Source organism: Anas acuta, chromosome 6 (genome assembly GCF_963932015.1).
Source record: "Anas acuta chromosome 6, bAnaAcu1.1, whole genome shotgun sequence".
In the NCBI taxonomy this organism is placed as follows: domain Eukaryota; kingdom Metazoa; phylum Chordata; class Aves; order Anseriformes; family Anatidae; genus Anas; species Anas acuta.
Window position 1 is genome coordinate 22,097,409 of NC_088984.1, and position 24,320 is coordinate 22,121,728.

A 24,320-nucleotide genomic window follows, 5' to 3' on the forward strand; every position below is an offset into this window, starting at 1 on the left:
GTGAATAACATTCACGTCAATAATTGAAGGTGATCACCATCCTGCCTTGTGAGTCGCTGGGGTGGAGGATACGCACAGCAAGCCAGAGCACAGCACACCAGAAGGCCTTGCTGACCCATAGCCCAACAACACTTCCGTAGGGCAGCTCTTATTGAGGCAATGAAATTCTCTTACAAAATACTATGAAGTTATTTCCTAAGAGGTAAAGTTTACCATCACAGCATTAAAAGTAAAATAAAATATGACCAGAGAAGTATAACAATTTTAATATTTTTGTGGATACAACCAAAGTTTGACTTAAGCTTGGCTGCTTGTATACAGGTTTCATTGATAGGGATTTCAGCGCCCAAATAAATTCTGCAGAGAGATTTTCAGTTGGAGTTTAACTAGGGCCTGACACTATGCAATGCCTCCCCCACGTCCCCAAAGAAAAATAAGAGTGTGGCCTTCCACCAATAGCTGTTCTTCTGCAAAATCTATTCTATGTCTTCATACAGATTTATGCCAATATTTTATATCCCAGTCTCCCCTTTAAAGTAAAATTTTGCCTTACAAAGCAGTTTCGTTACTCTCAATAGCTTTACTCAGATCATCCCCTCTTTACTACAATGTAAAAAAGGTAAGTATATTTACAGCCGGGGCAGTAAGACCCTTGAAGTGGAAAAGGCTGCTGCTGGTAAGCTGTGGGAATGCACCAAAATAACATCACTAACCCGTTATGACAAGAAGGAAAAGTGTGTGGCTGCTCTCGTGGCAGATGCAAAAGTTTAATTTGTTATACAAGTAAAACAGATCAATTGATTGTATCTCTATGACACTGAAATTCAGCCTCACACACTGAATTTTCTTAGGAAAGAGCAATCTTTATCAGAAGTACTCGCTTGCTCTGCTTTCTGGCTGAGGAAGATCTTGCAACGCTTGACATGCCAGTTTCAATTTACAGGACTCCTGACAACATCATCTGAGAAATTACACATTTGTGTTGGTCTTCTTCAGAAATCGGGTTCTTAAAATGTGACCCCTTGTTTGTAACCACAGGCTGTCTGACTGGAAGTGAATACAGTTGTCAGCTGGCGGGGCACAAATTTTTAATGTCAAGCATCCAAGAATCCCTGAGAGCTCCATAGCCTATAGTCACGTCTGCCTTAAAGTAATTTTGGAAGAAAGGTTTATTTCCTGCCTGCACAGTTCTAACTGCCAACCTATACGTAACATATATTTGTTCTTTCTTCATTTCAAGGTGGGCAATAACATTTCCTTGTACGTTATAAAGACCCAAAAAAGAATATATCACTAAGGATTTTAGGTGCTTAACTCTCTTAGACTGCTTGAAAAAATCAAAGGCCAATACTTGGAGTTGCATAAGACCCTGTTAAGACATTTATAGATCATTAGATGTCAGAAAACACACTTCTGTTACTTTTCTGAACATCTTGCCTATAAACTATGAATTAAAACCACAAACGTATGCAGTGGTAATTAAATCTTCCTAAAGTTCATCTTTAAGATTTGTGTTACAATTGTTTACCACGTTTCCTGTAATGTCTTTTGTGAATTCTCTTCATTTTTATGAAGGTCTTGTGAACCAATCTCCAACCTATTTAAAAAGAAAATGTTTTCTGTGCCATTTTGCACTCATGGTCGTTTGGAGCTCTATTTCAGCTTCATTAATATTGATGCAACTTGTCTCTCCATTCATTCTCAGTAGCTTCTTTGAAATTAATCTTCAGCATTTGCTGTGATTTGTTTCTGTTTTGTGCTTCATCCCTGAGTCCAGCTCTTCTCTAGTTAATTTTGTTTTCTTTATTTTTATCCACTTGCTATGACTGTTCTACTACTTGTGCCACTGTGGTGTGTCAGTCCTTTATGGGATCCCTGTTTCGTCTCTGCCTTTCACTGTGATTTTCCGTCATTATGGGCCTCTTGAATAAAAATGTAGCCCTTGTTTCTGACAAAGTCCATGTTCCTTTTCTTTTCTTTCTGTGTGATTTTCCATCATTACAGTTCTTAAATTTCTTGAATAATGATATATACTATGAACAAATGGATGGAGCAGTAATGGCTTCATCAGTGTTTTCTAAAATGTATCTGCAGCTTTTAAAGCATACAGTGCTACAGCAGAGTCTGTGCCATGTTTGTAAAAGCATGATTTTTAAAGTGTATTTTGTAGTCTGTTGATGACTATGCCACTCTGCATTAATAATTTGACTTCTTTCTAGGATTATCTACTTCTTAGGATAGTGGTTCCAAAATTATATTGAAGTTGAGGAGTAAGTATTAGCACTGAACGTCTTTGAATAAAATGGTGAAAACATAATCACTTAGTGATGTTTACAGTAATACCACTGTTTTATAAAAATAACAATAGTCTTTCTAGACCTTTTACACACATTAATAGATTTAGAATCCTCATTAAAAATTAGATAAGATTCTAACCTGAAGCACTGTATCATAATAAACAAGTAATAATAAATGCTTAAAAAAAATGTTTCTGCAAAAATGAAAGTGATAAATGAAAAGTTATACTTCACTACTAATTAGTTACATTTGAACTATGTCAAGTACATAATGGAAACCAAAATTGTGAAAATACATAGAGTTAAAATCTCAATGAATAATGTCAGTTCACCAGTTTGAACAATGGAAATGTTTAATAAACCATAATGTAAATGGGGTTAAGAATAGGGATCAAAACATAACCCATTTCTCATCTTTTTTTTATATTAGCGGTATGGTAACCTAGTCTACAATGTCTTCTAGTTATAGTAAAGGGGGAAAAAGTTAACTACAAAATGATAACCAAGAATGTCAGTGACATTAGCATCACCTTTTTTTACAGCATCTCTTAAACGATAGCCACTAGTGTTTCAGTTTGGCCAATGAAAGTAAAGCTCAAAGGACTCTAACAAAGATCTGGAATGCCTTGCACAAAGAGTAAAGAACGTTTGGTGATGCTCACCAGGATTAGCCAAAAGTCCAGTAACTGCCAGAAACATCCATGAAGCCTGACCGAGTCTGACAAAAGTCCAAGAAGTCTGACACAGAAAATCTGTGGCCCAGTAATGCATGCATGTCAACAGGCCCCACAACTGGGTGCAGGACCACCTACAGTGTCACACTGAAGTTTAAATGCAGCTCTCCAGCGGGATTTCTTACAGTGCTTCCTCAGGGAACTCTGCTCCCATCAGGGCTGCCCTGGGCACAGGCAGTGAGCCCTGGGCAGGCAGGAGCTGGGCAGCAAGCCTCAACCCATGCAGCTCGTGGTAATTTATGCTCCTTGCCTTGATTTAGCTCAAAACATACAGCTGAGAACATTTTGCACATCCCACTCAGCTTACGTTCCAAAGGACCAGTGATTGTTTAATAATGTTAGTACTAACAATTTCTTCTGACTACTTTCCCTTACAGCAGGTTCACAGTGATTCTGAGGCACTGCTGCTTCAGCTAAAAGCCTTAAGAACAGCCCTCATTTATGGTATCTATCTGCCACGCAACCATCCCACTCCTACTTTCCCTCCATGGTGTTTCATGGGTTGGAACATGTAGATAGATGGCCAGTTTCAAACAGCTGTGCTTCAGGAAAGATGAAGTGTCATTACTTTAGGCTAATTGCTGTATGGCCTGACAGACACATATGATGCATTTACAACCTATGGAAAAGAAATCTAGGCAATTGCTTGTAGGGCTTTGTCCGACCCTTCTAATGAAATGATAGGGATTGTTTTGCAGCACAAAGTGAGAGAAGACTTAAAAGAAATGGGGACAATTTTAGTGATAACCCTTGCTTCAATACCCGATTTAGGAAAATTGGATACAAATTGACGTTTCTCATAAGTAGGTGGTTGAGAACAATATTAGTTTTTTTGTTTGTTTGTTTTTTAAATCTTCCAGGTAAAGGTACTGTCTTTTCTTTCTAGTTAGGATGAATTTTGAAGTCCCTTCTCAAGTGCAAGTTCCAGTCCTAATCCCTCTTGGTTTCAGAGAAGAACTGACAAAACTAGTATTTGACCACTATTTGTATCACTCAAAGCACATTCCAGCCAAAAAGCCATGAAAGGTTTCAAGTCATTTTCTTCAAGTTATTTTCTAAGTTGTTTTCTGAGCAGACTCAGGCGTGAAACTTCACAATGAAAGTATTGTTTTGTTATGCAAAGAACCAAGCACAGCCAGATTTTGTTTTCAAATCAAAACGATAAATAAAACATGCAGAAAATAAAAAGGCTTGCAGTATAAAAAAAGTTGTTAAAAGTGAAGAAAGTAAGTGTCTGAGAATTTTGCCTCACCAGCCACCATAGTTTAGAACAAAAACAGGAGCTCACACATTTGTTGCTTTTTTCACTAGATAAAGGTAGAAATACAGATGATTTCATAGGAGAATTTTTGATCAAGGTAACTTTTTACAACAGTTATCTGTAAGAGATACTGTTTCACAACAGTATCTGAAACACTTTTCACGTTGACTAATGTTTTCTGTGTAATTCCAGCAGAAATATAGGCTACTTTATAAAGGCATCCAACAATCGAGATGTCCAGTCACTGAAAATCCACCCCAATGCAAATCTTAACACTTACCATTTCTCAGCATTCACCTGTAGGAAACCAGTGATGATATTCTGTCTATATCTTCTGCATATTTTTAAACTGATAGTGTGTGGAGAAACACAGGAGACCTCTTACCATCTCACTTTCAGTCTCACAGGACAAATATTCAAGAAAACTAACAACAGCAGACTCATCCGTCTGTGGGGCAGAAGAATTCCTCTCGATTTAAACCAGAAGTGATCTTCAGTTTCTCCAGATATTTCTTCTGTCATTTCTGTGGTGGTTTTTGTTGTTGTTGTTCAGCACTTCGTGCATCACTGGTGTCAGAGACTGAAACACTGCCTCACGATTCTATGAGTTTAAGATTCACACTTCCCTTAAGATGTATATTGTCAAGCACAAAATGCCTAAAAAACAGCATTCAGCCAAGTAAGAGATGATGGTCACTACTGCCAGCATTAATCTCACTGGTGTGATAACACAAGGGGCTGGATGACCTCCACACCATCAAAGCTGAAGAAAAGTTATATCCACTGCCAGAGCACCAGTTGTGTTAACCACAAAAATATATTTAATGAGCAAAATAATGACCACAATAAAATACCTTTAAGTGGGTAAAGCACTTGTTAAGAAACACATGAAGTGCTCGTATAGATGTGCAAATTCCAGTCAACCCCACAGCCCATACCTGGAAGAATAAATGACAGAGCAGTCAGAATGCAACAGTCAGCTCTCAAGACCAGAAGAGGAATGAGGTAATTAAAAACATGGGCCTCTTACCTAGCCTTGTTAAATTCAGGACTTGCTTAACTTTCTTCTACCCAGCTGAGAAACATCAAGCTGTTTAAGAAACACCCAAGCAAGGGCTTTTGGGAAACAGCCAGAGCTTGAGGACTCTTTAGTGCCTTCAGGGCTTAAATAAGAAAATCTGGAAAGCTTCTCTAGTGTTTCAGGAAGCTGCAAAATGAGTTAAAACCATTAATTGCACAATTACAGGTGATGTTCTGTGACTGAACATAATTTCTCAGCCATCTTTACCAGATTTTCTTAGAAATAATTCAAAGACCCCACTGTCTTGGAGATCTCACGTGTAAGAGTGTGCAATGAGCAAATGCAATCATTACAATACAGAGACAAATTCACAAAGTAAATAATTCCTGTTTTTTTTTCTTACTTCAGATGTCATTTTCATATCAATGTTGTCTAAAACACAACAGCATATTAGATACTATACACTGAGAATGGGTATGAATAGTTTAAAAAGTAGTTGTACTTATTGTTTCTGTTCAAGGTCCGATAATTACATATGTGCTCAATGTTCAGTCACAACAGAACTCAATTCTCAAGTCATGAGTTTGACTTGAAAGTAATAAGAACACGCAGCATTTTGAAGGATGGAAGAAAGGTAAAACAGTGATTTACGTTTGGATTTTTGAACATCCAAGGGCTGCTGCTAATTCCTTTTTAAAACTCTCAGCCTTAAATATGTTTATAAAGATGTCTGGGTGCAACTCGAAGTGGGACACAGAAGCTGCTGGATACTGAAGCCACTCTCATAAGATGTAAAGCGAGGGTGTACTTCACACCAGGAGATTTGTAGCAATTCCCTCCTACTGGACAGAGTTTTCCTGAAAGTGTGACTCTCCTATAAGCTGCTCAGCAGAGCACTCTATTAACCCTGTAAGCTGACTGAAGCAGTCTGATGCAGGCAAAATATTTAAATTTGGGGGTAATCACAAACAGCAGTATCTCCAGCATATGAAACATGACCTGGTTTTTTAATTGCTCACAAACATGTCCAAGGTGACATGGGTACAAATCACTAAACCTGACTTTGCCTGGATCCAGCTCTGTGAATGACACACTGTAAGAAGGGTTTGGCTGTGAAGCTTTGCCAGTTTGGTCAACAATCAGTCAAATGAAAAAATAATGCTCCTACATCTCTGCGTTGGAGCACATCTGAGTTGGTCTGTTTGGAGCACATAAATTACAACAACAAGGCCACTTCTGGCTTTGATTAGCCTTCCTGCACCTGACAAAGGGTCCATCAGAAAAAGAGACCTCTGTGCAACTTCAGTATTTAAGTTTCATATTCCTGTAATTCATGGAGTCTGCAGGAATCAAGCATTTTCAAAATACTTGATAACTTAAGGTTTTAAGGGTTTTCTCCCTTTTCCAGTATGTACCTTGCAGTGTTATTGACTGAAGAAGTACCAGACTAATTAATTTTGAAACGTAGAACTGGTACAGACTGTTAACTGTAGTAGGTATCTGCATCTACAAACTGGGAATTCACCCCAGAAGAACACCTGAAATAAAATCTCCTGATTTCAAAAGCCCTAAATACTATTTCTTGCAATGTGTTTGCAATTAAGAAGCTTGAGACTCTGTTTTGTTTAGCTGAAATTAAAGATGATAATCTAAAGTCTTGAAACCCTGAATCACAAAGATTTGCCGCATTTCTCCTAATAAAAATGTTCTATAAAAATCTTCATTACATTATCTCTGCGATGGGGTGAATGAACTCTAAAAAGGAAATCCTGTAATTGGGTCTGAAGTTAGAATCCAGTCATGAAATAACAATTTCCTTGAGTATCAAGGCATTTGCTTATAAGGCCTTCATTTTTTTACACACCTTTTGTTTCCACATCATATAGCTTCAACTCTTCTGAAAGAGACAAAACAGAGACTATTTTTAATTTTGTTACCAACAACTGTGAAATAATCCTTACAAATCAGTAATACCAGTCCAGGAATGCTTACAAATAAACAATTTGCAAATGTGGGCTAGATATAATTAGTATGGCTTGATGAATGAGCTCCTTTCTTTGCATTTTTAACAGTCATGGCTATGTTGATCTGGGAACAGAATGCCTTTAGCATCAATGTCCATTTTAGATAGTAATGCACAGCTGAAAGCATATTCAGATTTTACCCACTACACCTTTTATTGTATTTCCCATCACCAATACAGAACTGCATCTGGAAGGATTTTCTTAAAACGGATTGATCACACGTGAAACTGCTCACAAAGGCAGGTTATGAGTCTCTTCAGTTGTGTGTATCTCTGTGGCTACGTACTACTTCCAACTCTTATAAATAAAAAAATGTTGAAAATCAGTAAGAATTACAGGTATACCTCATCTTCTGACAGTGTTACATCTGGACAATTACAGCATTACATTGGCATGCTAAATGACAACGTGCATATTCACAGTGTTAATGTATTCATAGTAAGGAGCTAATTGATTTTCATTTTGTTTCCATCATAGAAAAGCTGATTTAAAAATATCAATGTGTTTTTTTTTCCCCTTTGGCTTGTCCCGAAATGGAAATTAAAATCACAAGCTTTTCTGTTTTGGCAGTTAAAACGTATGTATGCAAATGAGGTACAGATACACGATGCCAGAGCTTTCTAGGTCCTTCTGCCTTTTCATTTAATAAAATAAATACTTGTATGCAAACATCAGATCTCATCCTAGAGCTAATATATACAGCTAATATATAATTACTATGAGATTAGATGTGATCCTAATCTAATAGTAAACATGGTACAAGTGAGGTGGGATTTTCAAATGAACCCTTCAGCAGAGGCCAGTTCAGTATCTCAGTGTCAGTCCAAGCCCTTTTGTCAGACAGACCCTAACACACTACTATTTAACTGCCTTCAGACAGACCAAGCATTCTTCCAGCCAAGCAAAGCAGCTTTTATCACTAATGTTTCAACATTTAAGAAGACTGTAAAACTGGGTAGGAATTCCGCTACAGTCCGTTCTAAGGCCCTGTCACCGGCTTCAGGGTGAGCAGTGTGAGAGGGTTATTCACAGCTAGTTTCCCTGAGCTTGGGTAGCGTTACGCATACAGCGCTGCGCTAGGAATTTCGGCTAATCCCCCCAAACTGGTGCATTCTGAGTACCCCACGTTACCCACAGGCAGGGCTCTGCACACTCTTACACAAGTGGACTTCTGAAGAACAAAGCGACAGCAACCAGCGGTCCTTGCGCTGCTGAAGGTGCATCCTGTCCAGACAAAACGTCAGCAGAAAAGTTCTGGTGCAAGCAGAGACAACAGCTACATAACCCTACAGAACGGCTCAGTTGGCTTTGTGTAACTGTCCCTCCTGCTCAGATACCGGCATGCTCCCATTCCTGCTCTCCTAGCCATGTGGAGCACACACTCTTTGGCCACATGTTAGATTTCATACTTTATATTATTTAAATACCACACCGCTGGGTGTTATTAATCAGAATCTAAATATTTTGGAGCTGTTTGTTAAACAAACTTCTTGCATCAAAACCTAGAAAATCCCGATCTGAGACACTCAGCTGCCTTGAAGCTCTCTTCAGAGAGCACTTCAAAGAGTAACCCTTTCATAGAGGTCACTTCACTACAGACAACCCAGTGAATGCAAGGAAACATTTTTGTTTTAAAAGTTAGCAAGAACAAAATGTTACGTAATAGCTCTAAATTGTTGGACTATTTAGGAAGTCATGTTAAAATAGTCAGGTTCCAGGATGAGGCTTGTCTTATAACTTTTGGCATGCGTAAGCTACAAAGCATGTCTACTATTAATTTCAGAAATAGTTGTGGGTACCTACAGTGAATTAAATTGTCACTTTTGATGTAATTATTAGGCAAGATTGCAGACCCTGCTCAGAAGTTCAAATAGCGGCCGTTTCAAAAGTTCCCTCAGTAGTTCCGAGTCCTAGGGCAACCTACAGTCACTTTGTCACACAGGACCACGGTATGAAAGCTCTTTTTGTTTAAAGCCTCTCTTCTCAACCCCACTTACGGCACAGTGGTGTGAAAGCAAGAGATAGTGGCTGTCGGTACATGAAATGCATCTCATTCACATTTCTCACACAGACATGCAAACAACGTGGAGCGTAACAAAGGCGCACGTGGTACCTGTCACTTGACTTCAAACCTGCAGATTTGTTGCCAGTATGAAACGATCTCAGACTGAACAACCTAGCTGCAGCAAATAAAATCTAGCGGGCAGCCGTGTGGATGAACATCCTTCACGTTATCAATCAGGCTGCAGGAGTCTGTAGCACCACTTCCACCTTTTTACCGAAAGTGATGGCTGATCGAGGAGAGTTAAATCAGCCCCGTCACAGCTCTGTTGCTAAACCAAAGAGAGACACTTGAGCAGACATACTGGTGCTGGACCTGCTGTATTCTGAAAAGCAGAAACACATCAACGTGGGTATGCTTTTAAATATTGCAAAATTGGGGGGAGAGGGGGAGATCATTCAGCTACACATCAGAAAAAAAAATATCAGCTACACAGGAAGAAATAGTGATCCCTTCTGAATTTTCAATACAGAGCCACAAATCACTATTTGTGATGTTGTTTTAAGCATTGCTGTTTGCAGACTTCACAAATGAAACAGAAGACACAAGTAACAATGTAATTCATTGGACCTTTTCTTATTCAGTGATAACTACTTAAAAACCAAAATAACTTACAACATGGTTGTAGCTAATTACAAAAATAACCCTTGCAAAAAGAAATAGTTTTGTCCCTAGATCTACTAAATATTTAATGACAACGAAAAGGCAGTACATGCAATTTAGAAAGTAAATAAGGATGCATATTTTGACTTGGAAAAACACTGTGTCCAAGGTTATATACTTTTAATATGAAAGAAGTATAATGAGAGAAAAAGTGGGCAACCTGTGTAATCATGCAACATTTGAATAGCTGGTACCTCAGTTTCCCTTTCCAAGGAAAAAGAAAGTACAACACCTACTCTCCAGAGGGGCAGCTACATTTGATGAACTGATTAAATTGTTTCTAGAAATTAAATTCTTAAATTAAATTGTTTCTAGAAAGAAGATGGTATTAAATTGTTTTTATTTTTACCGGTATTCAATTGTTTTGAATTTGTTTGAAGATGGTATTAAATTGTTTCGAGAAAGAAGACAGTATTAGCAGACAAATTATTAAATATATTAATCTGAACATGTTTGCCACTGTCAACTGTGCAGATGGCATGGAAAAGTGATTATTTCTTAGTCATGCAAACTGTTTGAATGCAAAACAAAACTGCCAGCACTTTCAGGGCAGCATCAGTGTTTGAAGGGGATTCCTTTTCTTTTGCTTTTTCTGACTGTTTTATAGTAACTTCTGTTTGATTATGTTAAACCTCTCTTATCTACAACATTTACTTTAAGAATTTAGCAAAATATTGTATCTCTTATCCCTTTTATTCCTCCTTTTTTTTTTCCCCCCTTTTTTTTTCCCAGTAGGTATATATATGTCCCTAATAGGTCAAAATCTAATTCTTAGTATTTGGTACACTGTCTGTATTTTAAAGTAGGATATTTAAAGTTTGGTCTGATCCAGATTTTCATGTATGGCAAAATCCTACCAACAGGTATCAAACGTCTTGTTTCATGACTAATGATCAGCTCTGAATCCCATCCTTACTGATATTTGCTCTTCAGAGATGGGGGGGTGGGGGGGGAAACAACCGCACAACATGTTTTATAAAGCTCAAATTGGCCTTATCAAACAAAACATCTGCTAGATTTGTGAGTGACTTGTGACAGCAGGAGACATCAGCACTGGCCTCACCAAGAGAAGCCACTGCAGTTAATGGAAGCTATTATGGAAGAATTCTGGCAAGAATATTTTTTTCAAACAGGAAAAAAAAAAGAAGAATATGTTATGTTGTTATGGCAACAGCTATTTGAAAAATACTGTAACAAAAGGCAATCGAATATCAAACTACCAAGCTGGTACTTTGACTATTTGGTTTTCCTCTTAAGCAGCTGATTTGACAGAGATCCCCTTCCTCTTCCTTTCTTGGCCACAAGTGTGCGTGCACAGGTAACAGAGCATCTGCAGATAGTCTGTGTCCACAGAATTTCTGTCCTAGAGCTGCAAAACTTGAGATACGGCAGATTTTTACATCTGACTGGAAGAACACCCAGTGTTATATGGGCTGAGTGCCTCACTCACATACCAATAATAGCACATTTTGTAGTATTTCCAGTCTGCACTTTTGGCACAGAGGTGTTCTGTGACTCCCTGGTTACAGGATCCCACCAGCCTCTCTGCAAGTACCACATCAACTGCCGGAACAGAGCAGTATCACTTCTGTTCCACGTGTGCACCTGCACCTCCCCAGCTGCGGGGAGAGCAGGGGTCCCGCACACTGAGGATTTCAAGCAGAATGCAACACCCTACCTTTCCAAGGCCCGCAGCTGGATCACCTACCTTACAATTTTTTTTTATTTTTTTTTTTTTAAAGTTTCTCTGAATGAACCCAAGTTTCTCCATGTACTCACCTTCACCTTACTCAGGTAGGGTTTCTCTCGAGGCCAGTGAGTATCGAGCTGGGTAGGGACTACACCACCTGGCTATGTGGTGTTACCTACCAGTGTATGTGTGGGGGTACTCCGAAAGAGCTTGAGGACGCTGCTGCCTCTTCCTCTCAGACCTATATTTTGATTCATCATGTCTCAAAAAAAAAAAAAAAAAAAAAAAAGACACACACCACGTACTGCTGTCTCAGGCTGAACACACTTAGGAGCTTTGCTAAATTTCCTCTAAATGGCATAATAGAGTTACACAGTGTAAGTGTGTAAGTATTGCATAGGTATGGCAAACATCATATTTCTTAATACAGAGGGGAGAACCTGCATTTTGTTACACTGATTTCAATCACTCTGAGGTGCTCAACAGTCTACTTTTAAACTGAGTCCCATTGTAATGAGATTAACTAACATGTTTTACCTAACAGAAATAGGAACTTGGCGGGGGATATGATACAGACATTAGCTTCTAGTTGTTTTGCTGTAACAGAGAATTTTGGAGTCACATAATTTTCTAACTAGGCAACTGTTTGTTAGTGCCAACACTGAAAAATAGTCATGTTAGTGTGCAATAACAGCCCTGAGAAATATTGAAGTTAGATAGAAAAAACTCATAACTTATTTTCTATCTGTTCTCTGCAACCATTCAAACTCAGAAATAATGTGCTATGTAAGTCCTGCTGACACTCGTAGGTATCTATGGGACTGGGTTTGGAAACTGAATGCAAATGGCAGCATTTTCAAACCCACCCCAAAATCCCTGGAGCATTTCAGACATTCCAGTCAAAGTGATTCTTTAATGTGGGACCTACTTACCACATTTGTTTTACATTAGAAAACGCTGTATAGGTTGTTTACATTTGGAAAAGTCAGTGGAGAGAGATTTCTGTAAGTGTTCTGAAAGAAAGATTGCACCGTTACTGTAGCAAGGACAATTATGGACAGACACAGGTAATAGCTGTTTAGAAAATGTTAGGAGCATTATTGTGGATAATAGACATTCTTTTCTTATCATTGCCCTTACCCGAGTTTCATTTCCATCGGTGTTGTCTGCCTAGATTGCTTAAGACAGCTGCAGTCCTCTCATTTACATTAAGGTAACAAAAAGTTGACTGCTGGGTTGTCCCAGACGGAGTTCATCTGTACAAAGGTCTGAAACTGTGAGGGAATACCTAAAATGTCAGACATGTCCAATATGTAGTGCTGCTGCAAATTATCACCTCTTCCAGGTCAGAAAGGCCAAAATAATTTCCAGCTCTATTTTTCTGAAAGCCATTTTCATTTAATCTGTCCTTTACAAATGGTAAATTTAATGAGAACTTCAGGAATAACTCAAACTAAAATTAAGAAAAAACCTTGATATATATGTATTCAATTCAAATGTATTTCAGTAAGCAACAACCTGGCCACTATTGAAACAGTTCTCAAGTACTATTGAAATAATAGGTATGTTCGCAAAGGAAACCTGCTTTCTTTTACAGCAACTGTATGCATTATTTCAGCTTCTTCTGATAATAGCACATTTAATACCAAGGCCAAGATGCAATCAATCTTTTTTGTTGGAAGGAAGTGCCGCATTGTACCCGGAGGCTTGTGCTCACCCGGCAGCTCCAATCTGCCGAGCAACCCGAGGTTCAGCAGGGCTGTGGCTCGCCGGCCCCTGCCGCTCCTCTCTTACCTCCTTGGGGTGGGGGCAGCATGTGAGGTGAGAGCGGGATGGGGAAGCGAAGAGGTCTGCCTCTGAAGAGACACTGAATTAGGCTGGAGTGAATAGCCGACGTCCTCTGTAATTATACACACATTGAACTCTTTACAGTTGACTTAAGTTACGTCGAACTGCATTGGTGTGGCCCTCTGTATTGATTAAAAGCAGCATCTATTTACCTTAACAATAAATGTGGAGATTAGTAAAAGTTCACTTGATCACAATAAGACGACTGATAATTAAAGGGCAATGCAACCCAGATGGAATGTAAGTGCCTGAAGCAGCATGATAGGAAACATAGGCTGCTTTTTCACAAGAGAGTATAAATGCATAGGGTAGGGCTTGCAGAAAGCACTTTGAATAGACAGCATCTGTAGGGATACTTGAAGGAGGGGAAGGCCAGAGCCTGTCCCAAGAAGGCTGGCACAGTGCTTCTCCTGGGCAAAGTGACAAACACAGCGCTCTGGAGAAGGAAAAAGACCTAAAAGCACAATGGTTAAGGGACGCACACTGCAAAACCTTTGAAAGCAGCATCCACATCTTTTATTCTTCTTTCACATCTTCTCTGTAAGAAAGAACAACTGTAAGGTAAGCAGGACACACCGTGAGCTGCATGTGTTAAGCTCTTGATGGTGCAGGCTCTAGCAGAATGGGAAGGACTGGGTTCTGTGTGACAGGCTCAACAGAAACACTCCCTCTCGCATCACGGCATCTCCTATAGGGAAGCGGGAGGAGGGCTTGTATTCCGATTGCATCCATCCTTCAGTTTACACGGCAGATGCTGCGTTTTCCTAATCCCTTTTTATCAAGAAAAGAAGCAGCTGATGACTAGATTAGTAAGTGAATAGTCTCAGTACCATATGAACAACTAGGAAAATCAGACTCTGAAGTGGTTGTGCACACGCTTTGCGACAAAAAGGTCATATCCCTTGACAGGATTTGACACCCTTCCCTTGTTTCTTTTCTTTGTCCCGGTATCGATGCACCCTGTGCTTACCTCCTTGCAGAAAATGACATGATAAAACGGTGACTTTTAACAAGTGCTGTAGCAATTTCTGGAGGCCAGAACGTAGCAAACAGACAACCAGATTGCTGCTGAAACACCGACGATACCCGGGATCTTAAATTAATAATGCTCTCTCAGAGCAGATTTCCAGCTGAAGGAAGAGTAGAAGTGTATTTCTTTTCCTAACAAACAGTGCCACCAGTCCCATCTGAGCACTGCTTTAAAGAGCAGCCTGCTTAGCTGGCACGGCATGTCCCCCTCAGGAGTTCAGATTCAGAGCACTTCAGAGCTGGCTAGCACCAAGCTGCTGGCTCACTCAGCTTGTAGAAAGGACAGCAATTTTACAGTGCTAAGGAGCAGGGCGAGTAAGGTTAGTGAGAAGGTAAGGGAAAAGGGAGAAACAGAAGCCCTCCACTGAATTTGTGGCAAAACAGTCCCAGTGCCTCTGACCCAAGCCAGCCTTCCCAGCCCCTTACTCTGGAAGGCATTTCCCAGGTGCTAGCCGTTCCCTGCCCCTCTGACCAAGCAAGCAGGCCAAGGCCTACCGGTGACTGCTCTGACCTAGCAAGTGCCTAACATGTCACCACCTCGGGTTGGAGCTGCTAGGCACAGGAGGCCATACCCTACTCCTTTCCTTCTTACCTAGCAGCTCCAGCACCTCAAGGGCTGGTGGCTCCACACCCCCCTGCTCAATACAAGGCTGGGAAGCCACCCCACTGCTTCGTTACACAAATGGGTAACTGCTGCTTTCCTCCTTGCCTCAAACGTGCCCAGCAGGCCAGGGGCTCGTTTCGGCAGCAGCCAGGATCCCTTTGTTTCCTTCCCCCCTTCAGGTAGGGGGTGAATTAATCCCTCTGGAAAGCAGCAGCACCCCCGTGCCCACAGCCCCTGCCACCAGGGACCGGCATGGTCTCAGGACGGAGGAGCTGAGCCTGTCTCTTCACATGCAAGTTTTCAAAATAAATCGCTTTTGTTGTTCACAGCTGTGATGAATGGACACGCAGGGCCAGGTTGGCCGCCGGAACAGTACAATGGATGCGAGCAGGTTTTTTTTCTTTGCCATATAAATCATTCACATTGTTTAAGGTACATTGATCAATCTAATGGCTTGTAATAGGCTCCTAATTGGCACTAGGAAAGTACTGCAAGCTTGCATTTGGACGTGAAATGGTTCATGATCCGGGCTGAAATTCACCTTAGGCTGGAGCGCCAGCAATTACCGACGCGTCGGGAGCACGGGAGCGGCTCCGCGTGTCCTGGTCCCGAGCCTGGGGCAGGGGAAGGGACGGGGGGACCCACTGCCATCGGGGGACCCGCAGCCACCGGGGGACCCGCCGGCCGCGTTTGGCGGCCACGGCGGGCCGGGGCTAACTTTGTAACGCCGCTCACCTCGCCCGCTCCGTTCGTGCCCGCACCCCTGCCGAGAGGCGGCCAGCTCGCCCCAAACGCCGGGGGCGAACGGAGCCGGGCCGGGCCCCGCCGGGCTGGGCTCCGGGCCCCGCAACAGGCTGCCGGGGAGCCCGGCCGAGCCGAGCCGAGCCGAGCCGAGCCGAGCCGTGCCGCAGCCGGGGCTCGCCGCGCCGCCGAGCAGGGGAAGAAGCGGGAGGGAAAGCGGCCCCCGTACGGCGCTCCTCGGGCTTCCCCGGCGAGGCAGCGCACGGCTCCGTGCCGCCGCTGAATAATCTCGCAGTAATTGCGGTAATTAAAATCATCGCGCAGCCGGCAGTCACCTTCCTTCCCCTGCCACCGGCCTCGCCTCTAGCCGGTAACGCGGCGGCGGCGCTGAGCGGAGCGGGAGGGCTCCGAGGTGCGGTCCCGAGGGAGGCAGCGCCGGGCAGCGCCGCTCCGGCAGCCCCCGGGCACTGCGGGGCGGCCCCGGGGACCCCCGGGACCCCCGGCACCGGGGCCGGGCCGAGCCCCGTCTCCTGCCCCCGCCGGCTCCGGCTGCAGGGCAGGAGCAGGAGCCAGAGCTTTACGCGGCCGGGATCGGCGGCAGGCTCGGGCAGAAATTGTTGGAGAGTGCCATAATTTCCATTTAATTTCCATGATCTATTTGATCCCGGGGCTCATTCCCTTTTTATTAACCATAAAAAGATTCCCTTCTAATCAAAAGCCGCGCTTCATCTTTCCCCGCAAATGAAAAAAGTCTACAGCAGAAAGAATTCAGTGGGCTCAACAGGCACCGAGGGCTGTATTTCAGCACCATCTCTATCTATTCGTCCCCCTTTTAATACCTCCTCTTTGGCAGAATAGTGGGGAAGCCTTTTCTTAACTGAAGTTATTAATTTATCACCAGGTCCCCCTCTGCGTTGCTCTGATAATCAATGGTGGTTTCTAGATCACGTAAATGAAAAGTATAATTGAGGGAGAGAGAGGGAGGGAGGGAGGGAGAGGTTCGCATGGCAGTCCTGGTGGCAGGAAAAAAAAAAAAAAAAAAAAGGAGAAAAAAAAGCAGGACGCAATTATTTGCCCAAGCGATGAGCATTTTGTCTGTTTCCTGCACACGTCCCTTCTGCTTGGCAGAAAATCATGCTGCTGCTCTTGAACTTGGAAGGCTTCGCCCCTTCCCCACCCGTAACATCCCCGTGTAAAACTCCGTGCCCCTCCTAGGACTCGCGGGAAATTGTGCGGCACCCTCGCGTTGAACTGCTGGTAAATCGATTTATTTGGGGAATATTTGGCAGCCCTTTCCCGGAGCTCGGTTTGAGGAGAAGAGCCGTTTCATCTGACGCTCTCGCACAAGAAGCCGGGAGCCTCCCAATCAGCTCTAATGAACGAATTGTTTCCCGGCTTTACCTCCAAAAGGCACCAACTTTAGCACTTGCACAGATCAAAAGACACGCGTGAAGGGAAGATGGGAAACAATATTGTTCAAAGGAAGCGAACTGTTGCGTTTAATTAGGCTATTCTTCTTTACTAGGATTCACATTTTTTTTTTTAAGATTTCTGTTGATTTAAACATAATGTATTTATGATGTAAATATATGCCGAGATGAAAACGTCACGGATCAATTGTGAAGGACCCGGATACATAATTTTAAAAAATCAGTTTCAGTTTATGTGAGGTTCTCACCCCACTTTCGCTTCTTAGTCAGATTTGTTTATGCAGAATCGACATTTAATAGTGCTAATTGCACTCCAGTTAAATTGCCCTGATTGCAGAAAGGGAAGCAATTTTCGTGCTCTCTGTCTGGGTTTGGAAGAAATTGTTTTATATTCACCTCTTTATAAAGAAGTGGAGATAAGGCACCGAGCCTTTGCACAAATTGCACTTATGGGCTGACTGGCAGCATTCAGGCGCTATAATAGAGCATTATTTGGCCGTTTTGAATAATGTAAAGCGTTTGCTGAAAGCTATTCTCCTGAAAATTGCTTTAACTTTTAAAAGGGTGATGATTCACTCCGAACCAGGCCTTTGTTACGTTGTCATTATCCCCCCAAATGTTTTAACAGGCGGCTCGACACTTGAGCATAACACATCGATCTTTGTTTAAAAACTCGGGGTCTGGAGCGCGCAAAGCCCCGCCAGGAGCCACTTGACCCCCCCAAGGCTTCAGCGGGGCTCCCCGCCCGGCCGCCGCCTCTCCTTCCCTTCCCTTTCCCTTTCCCTCGCCGGGGGCCGCGGCTCCGAGCCCCGCCGCGCAGGGACGGACGCCTCCGGCCCCGGGGGCCGCCCGCCGGACCGGGACCGGGGCCGGGGCCGGGGCCGGGGCCGGGCACCTGTTGGGGCAGCGCCGCCCGGCCCGGGGGCTGCGCACCCCCCGCCGCCCCCGCGCAGCGCTGCCTCTGCCGGAGCGGGGCAGCGGGGGACGAGCGAAGGCGAGGGCGCGGAGCGGCGGCGGGCGCTGCCCCGGGCGGGGGCCGCGGGCCGGGGGGGCACCGCCCGCCGCCCCCCGCCGCGCCCCGGCTCGTGCCGCCGCCCGGCGCCGGCCGCTAATTGCGGAGCGCTCCCCGCAGCCCGGCGCGGGAGTCCTCTGCCCGCGCGCGCTCGGCTGGCACGCGCCCCGCGCCCCGGCGCCGAGCACCTCCGCGCGCCTGATTGGCTGCGGGGCCGCTCCGGCCCGCTCCGCCCGCGCCCTCATTGGGCGAGCGCGGCAGGCAGCGGTACTTCAAAGCGGGCGCGCCCCGCACTTAGGCAGAGTTTGGCCCCGCCGCGCCGGAGTGTCCGTGGCGCCGCCGGGGCAGCGCGGCCGCACCGCCACCGCCGTCCCCGTCCCGTCCCCCCGCGTCCCGGCCAGCCCCAGCCCCGGGAGCCCAGGGCCGTGCTATGGCTACGTCTATACTCGGGGTAAGTCGGCGGCGCGGCACCGCTGCCCTGCGCGGGGGGGGAACGAAATGGATGGGGGAGAAAACCAAGGAGCGGCGGCTGTCGGCGCGCCGGTCGCGCGGGGCTGCGGGCGGGGGCGGTGCCGGGGGCTCGGCTCTCTCGGCTCGCTCCCCCGGCCGGGGCGAAGCGGGGAGCGTCCCTCTCCCTCCTGCTCCCGTTCTTTTGTTTTTCCCCGACCAAGCCGCGGAGCGCTCCGCCCGCCCGCTGCTCGTGCCCGGCTCGGCTCCCGGCGCCGCTCCGCCAGCCCCCGGCCGCCCCGCTGCGCTCCTCGGCGCCGCCGGCCCCCGGCCCCGGCCGCGCTCCCCGCGGGCGGCCGCCCCCCGACGTGAGGCGGCCCCGGGGCGGCGGGCAGGGCCGGAGCCTCGCTCCCGGCGCGGAGCTCGTCGGGTCTCCCCGCGGCCGCCCGGCCAGGCTGACGGAGCGCTCCGGCTTTGTGTCTGTCCTAGGAAGAGCCGAGGTTTGGGACCACCCCGCTGGCCATGCTGGCCGCCACCTGCAACAAGATCGGCAACACCAGCCCGCTGACCACGCTGCCCGAGTCCAGCGCCTTCGCCAAGGGGGGCTTCCACCCCTGGAAACGCTCCACGTCCAGCTGCAACCTGGGCTCCAGCCTCTCGGGCTTCACGGTGGCCACGAGCAGGGGCTCCGGCGGACTGGCCAGCGGCACGGGCACGGCCAACAGCGCCTTCTGCCTGGCCTCCACCTCGCCCACCTCCTCGGCCTTCAGCAGCGACTACGGCGGCCTCTTCTCCAACTCGGCGGCGGCGGCGGCCGGCGTGTCGCCGCAGGAGCCCGGCGGGCAGTCGGCCTTCATCTCCAAGGTGCACAGCTCGGCGGCCGAGAGCCTGTACCCGCGGGTGGGCATGGCGCACCCCTACGAGTCCTGGTACAAGTCCGGCTTCCACTCCACGCTGTCGGCGGGCGAGGTGGCCAACGGGGCGGCCTCCTCGTGGTGGGACGTGCACGCCAACCCGGGCTCCTGGCTGGAGGTGCAGAACCCGGCGGGGGGGCTCCAGGGCTCGCTGCACTCGGGCGCCCCCCAGGCCTCGCTGCACTCCCAGCTGGGCACCTACAACCCCGACTTCAGCTCGCTCACCCACTCCGCCTTCAGCTCCACCGGCCTGGGCTCCACGGCCGCCTCGCACCTGCTCTCCACCGGCCAGCACCTGCTCGCCCAGGAGGGCTTCAAGCCCGTGCTGCCCTCCTACACGGACTCCAGCGCGGCGGTGGCGGCGGCCAGCGCCATGATCACGGGCGCCGCCGCCGCCGCCGCCGGGGGGGGCTCGGCCCGCTCCGCCCGGCGCTACTCGGGCCGGGCCACCTGCGACTGCCCCAACTGCCAGGAGGCCGAGCGGCTGGGGCCGGCGGGGGCCAGCCTGCGGCGCAAGGGGCTGCACAGCTGCCACATCCCGGGCTGCGGCAAGGTGTACGGCAAGACGTCGCACCTGAAGGCGCACCTGCGCTGGCACACGGGCGAGCGGCCCTTCGTCTGCAACTGGCTCTTCTGCGGCAAGCGCTTCACCCGCTCCGACGAGCTGCAGCGGCACCTGCGGACTCACACGGGCGAGAAGCGCTTCGCCTGCCCCGTCTGCAACAAGCGCTTCATGCGCAGCGACCACCTGAGCAAACACATCAAAACGCACAACGGGGGCGGCGGCGGCAAAAAGGGCAGCGACAGCGACACGGACGCCAGCAACCTGGAGACGCCGCGCTCCGAGTCCCCCGACCTCATCCTGCACGACGGGGTGGGCGCCGCCCGCGCCCCCGCCAAGGAGCCGCCCGGCGACTCCTAGGGCAGCGCCCGCCGCCCCCAGGGACGCTTCTCCCCCTCGCTCCTTCGCCTTGGGGTCTTGGTTTCTTTCGGTTTTCCGCCCTTCTGGTTTTCTTTCTTTTTTTTTTTTTTTTTTTGCCTTTCTTTCCCCGTTTCCTTTTCCCGTCCAAAGGAAAAGCATCCCGAGAGAGGCTGGAGGTGAGAAACTGAACGGGCAGCCCGAGACGGTTCCTCTGTATCGCATAAACAGCTGTATAAATAGGGTTCAAAGAGAAAAAAAAAAAAAAGAAAAAAACACACAAAAAAAAAATACCCCAACCAGATTGTGTTTGCTTATTTTTCTTGTAAATGTTGATCTGATAGGGGGGTCGGGGATTTCCTTTTCTTATCGGTGAATTCCTGAAATTCAGGGAGCTTTTGGGGGTTTCGTTATTTTTTTTTTTAATTTTAAATTTCTGATGCACTTTGTGGAAGTCAGTATATATGTAAAAGATATTTAAAATGTTGAGTTAACATTTCACTCAAACACACGTAAGTTAAGGTCACTTAAAGAAATTAAATGCGTTTATCTGTATGGAAAAAAAAAAAAAAGAAACAAAAACAAAATCTCGACATATTTTCATTTTGGTATTATTAAAGGACTCTGAACAATACGCTCGCGGTTTTGTCCTTATTCCTGGCACGGTCGGGGCTGCGGCCGGAGCCCTGCCGCTCCCCCCGGCAGGCGCTAAGGGCCGGGGAAGGGACGGAAAGGAAGGGGGCAGCCCCCGGGCGAGGCCAGTCGAAGCGCCCCGCTCGCTCTTTCCGAGCCCCCTCGCCTTTATTTTGCTCCTTCCCCAACGAAACGAAGCCGAGCCCCGCCGGCGCGCTGCGCGGCCCCGAGCCGGGGAGGAAGGCTCGCAGCGCCGAGGAACTATTTATTTAATTTTCAAAGCCTCCAGCGCCACAAGGCTGCCCGGGCTGGGAGGGGATCTCGGGGGAATAAATCGCTAGAGTCAATACTCCGGAAAAGACATTTCATGCCTAAATGAAAATCTTGTTAAATGTTATTAATTTTGACTTAGAGCACACAGCAGCCCCCTGTGCCTTGTATTCCCTTATTAGGGATTCATGTCTTATCAAATATCTAATTAATCTCCTAGACATCATTTGTTCTGGCCAACTTTATCTCAGCTGGTCCACGGGGAAAACTCCGAATATTCTCGGTGACAAAGCTCCCTTGAAGATCCTTTTAATTGTCCAAATTAACTGCACCAAATTTGCATGTCAAACGGTAAAGGGCAACCTGAGATAAAATGTAAACGTTTTAAAAGCCCCAAACTAAGCACTTGATTTGATAACTAGGCTTTTTAATGTTATGGAAGACAACTGCTCCTTTCCTTTTCAAAGACAGTTGATCTATGCAAATAGTGAATTGGAAATGCTTATGTCCCCATGCAGTCAAATGGTCCTTGCATGTTATTTGAATATCAGTGGCTCTGCTATTGAAAAGGTTCAAGGATGCTCTCTGACTTCTTTGTGATTACTCAGTGCAGCGTCTTATTCTGAAGAAAAAAAACTCAGGAATAATTAAAGGCTGGGCTAAGGCCTGGGAACACATTTGGGACAGGAATCTCATTTAGACAGGCTCTTTCAAAATAAGGCACAGTTAAATTGACCAGAAGGCAATTATTGAAATGAAAATTATTTTCACTCCCTTTGTCTCCTGACCACCAACCTAACAGCCACAGTATTTTTTAAAGGCAAATTGTTAAATGAGATAATTGTGTTATTAAAAAAGAAAAAAAAAAAAAGAAAAAAAAAAAAGAAAAGGAGGAGGGGGAGGAAGAAAAAAAAAAGTTAATTTAGCCTGCCCGGCACAGATTGGAGGAATACAAATATTTTAATCCGCCACAAAACAGGGGATGCGAATAGCACAGGGAAACGGGCTCGGCGGCCGGCCGGGACGCAGCATCGCACCGAACACCGAGTACCCACTGCTCCGGGCTCCGGGGCTGCCCAGGGGAACGGGGCGAGCGGGCCAGGAGCCCTCCCTTCCCTTCCCTTCCCATCCCTTCCCACCCCGGCCGAAGGGGCGCGGGGCTCCCCGCGGGCCGCCGCTGTCGGGGCTCCCCAGGAATGCGCCGAGTGCGGGGCGGGAGGCGGCTTTGTGTGCGGGGCGGGATAAAGCACATCAAAGGGAACCGTGCGGGTCCGCTTTCTGCCCGGCCGGGGTTACGATTCGCAGCTCAGTGATCAAGGACCTCGTGGCAGTGCCTTTGCCCCCTCGGGTCAGAAAACGTCCATCACCCGCGGGCTCCCCACAAACGGGGAAGGGAGCAGCTCCGGGCCGCGGAGCCGGTTCGTTTAACCGGGAAAATAGGCAGCATGTCACCTTTTTAAGAATAAATGACACCATTCTTTCGGACGTGTTGGCGATAATTACATGGTCTGGGGAACTTTTTGCACAAAGGACGGCCGGCGCGAAAACCCAGCCCCAAACCCCGTTTCCCCCTCGCCGGCCGCGGCCGAGGGGCACCCCCGGAGCGGGAAGAAAGCCCCGGGGAGAGGCGCTGCCCCCGGGGGTCCCGGGGTCCCTAACGGGAGGGAGGCAGCCCCCGGGCCGAGCCGGGCGGAGCCTACCGGCCCTCGACACCTTTGTTGGGCTTTTTGTTACGAAAACGCAAGGAAACGCAAAACCCACAACAAAAGGCAACGACGGCAGCCACCGAACAACGGGGAAAAAATAAGGGTGGTGGGGGACAGCGCCAGGAGACAAGGTTTAGCTAGTATCACCCGCTCGGCCCCTGTCGAGAGACACTGGAAACCTGTCCCCTGTCCCCCCGCGGCGAATTACGGCTTCGACAGCTGGCTTTACACTTAAACGACACCCTGAATATTTTTGTCCTAACGGGAAAACACTCGTTTGTTGTGCAAACGCCCTGTCCCGTGCCCGGCCGGCCTCTCGCCGCCGATGCAAACTTTGCGTGCGGGAGCCGCGCTGCGCTCGCATCCAGCCCCCGTGCGCCGCGATCCCCCGGCACCGTCCCCGCACGGGCGACGGAGGGAGCCTAAGGCGGAATCCCGCCCCTCCGGGCGTAATTGGCGCGCTGAGTGTTTATTTTAAGTGAGAACAATTTAGCTCCAAATTTCCTCAAGGAATAACATCCTTAAGGCTTTTATGTCAAGGGAAGGAGGAGGAGGAGGAGGGGGGGGTGGCTCTAGGTTGGCTCTCCGGAGCTCGGCGGCTCTTTGGCGACACCTACAGCCCCGAGCCGCTTGCAGCGGGGGCTGGCGGCGGGGAAGGGGCTCGGCGGCGCGGTTTCGCCCGGTGCCCGCCGGCGGGTCCCCCGCCGGCGGGCACCGGGCGAAGCCGCGCCGCCGCCGCCTCCTCCTCCTCGGCTTCGTCCCGGGGTGTTTCAGCTCGCAGCTCGCCCGCCGCCCCGCTCGCCAGACGGGCTAATTGGTACCTGGCTGCCGGGGCGCGGAGCAGCCCTCGTCCGCCGGCGAGGTGCGGAGGTAGGCTGGCGGCGGCGAATTTGAGATTCGCCTTTCAGCCTTAAAAAGCTCTGCCTCACCTGAACGTGGTAATTACAGTAATTATGTACATCCAAATTACACGCTAATTAAATTAGAATCAAATCGTTCTAAATCGGAATCAAAT

At 47.3% G+C, this 24,320-nt stretch overlaps 2 protein-coding genes and 1 long non-coding RNA gene across 3 annotated transcripts in view; 1 reads left to right on the top strand and 2 right to left on the bottom strand.

Annotated features, from left to right (window-relative positions):
• The window catches only part of OLA1 (Obg like ATPase 1), a 109,117-nt gene extending 103,864 nt beyond the window's left edge, over positions 1–5,253 (bottom strand). Inside the window, exon 1 of the mRNA XM_068685712.1 lies at positions 5,231–5,253. The gene's annotated coding sequence lies outside the window, so the exon portion shown is untranslated. The remainder of the gene's footprint in view (positions 1–5,230) is intronic.
• Positions 5,254–11,847: 6,594 nt separating this feature from the next.
• Positions 11,848–15,376, bottom strand: LOC137858715 (uncharacterized). The gene is made up of 3 exons (XR_011097944.1): positions 12,893–15,376; positions 12,685–12,765; positions 11,848–12,014 (listed from the first exon to the last, which is right to left on the bottom strand). It is a non-coding gene; the product is annotated as an uncharacterized lncRNA (long non-coding RNA).
• A 3,331-nt stretch (positions 15,377–18,707) lies between these two features.
• Positions 18,708–20,838, top strand: SP9 (Sp9 transcription factor). The gene is made up of 2 exons (XM_068685709.1): positions 18,708–18,867; positions 19,353–20,838. Exons 1-2 carry the CDS (start codon positions 18,847–18,849, stop codon positions 20,697–20,699), a joined length of 1,368 nt encoding a protein of 455 aa, XP_068541810.1. The 5' UTR covers positions 18,708–18,846; the 3' UTR covers positions 20,700–20,838.
• The last annotated feature ends 3,482 nt before the right edge of the window (positions 20,839–24,320 follow it).

What these genes read in the sequence shown, in the direction of transcription:
- SP9 (XM_068685709.1), top strand. Translation starts at nt 18,847, where the DNA reads ATGGCTACGTCTATACTCGGG. An exon ending in TGGCTACGTCTATACTCGGG is followed by an intron (nt 18,868 to 19,352) that starts GTAAGTCGGCGG and finishes TGTCTGTCCTAG; the next exon opens with GAAGAGCCGAGGTTTGGGAC.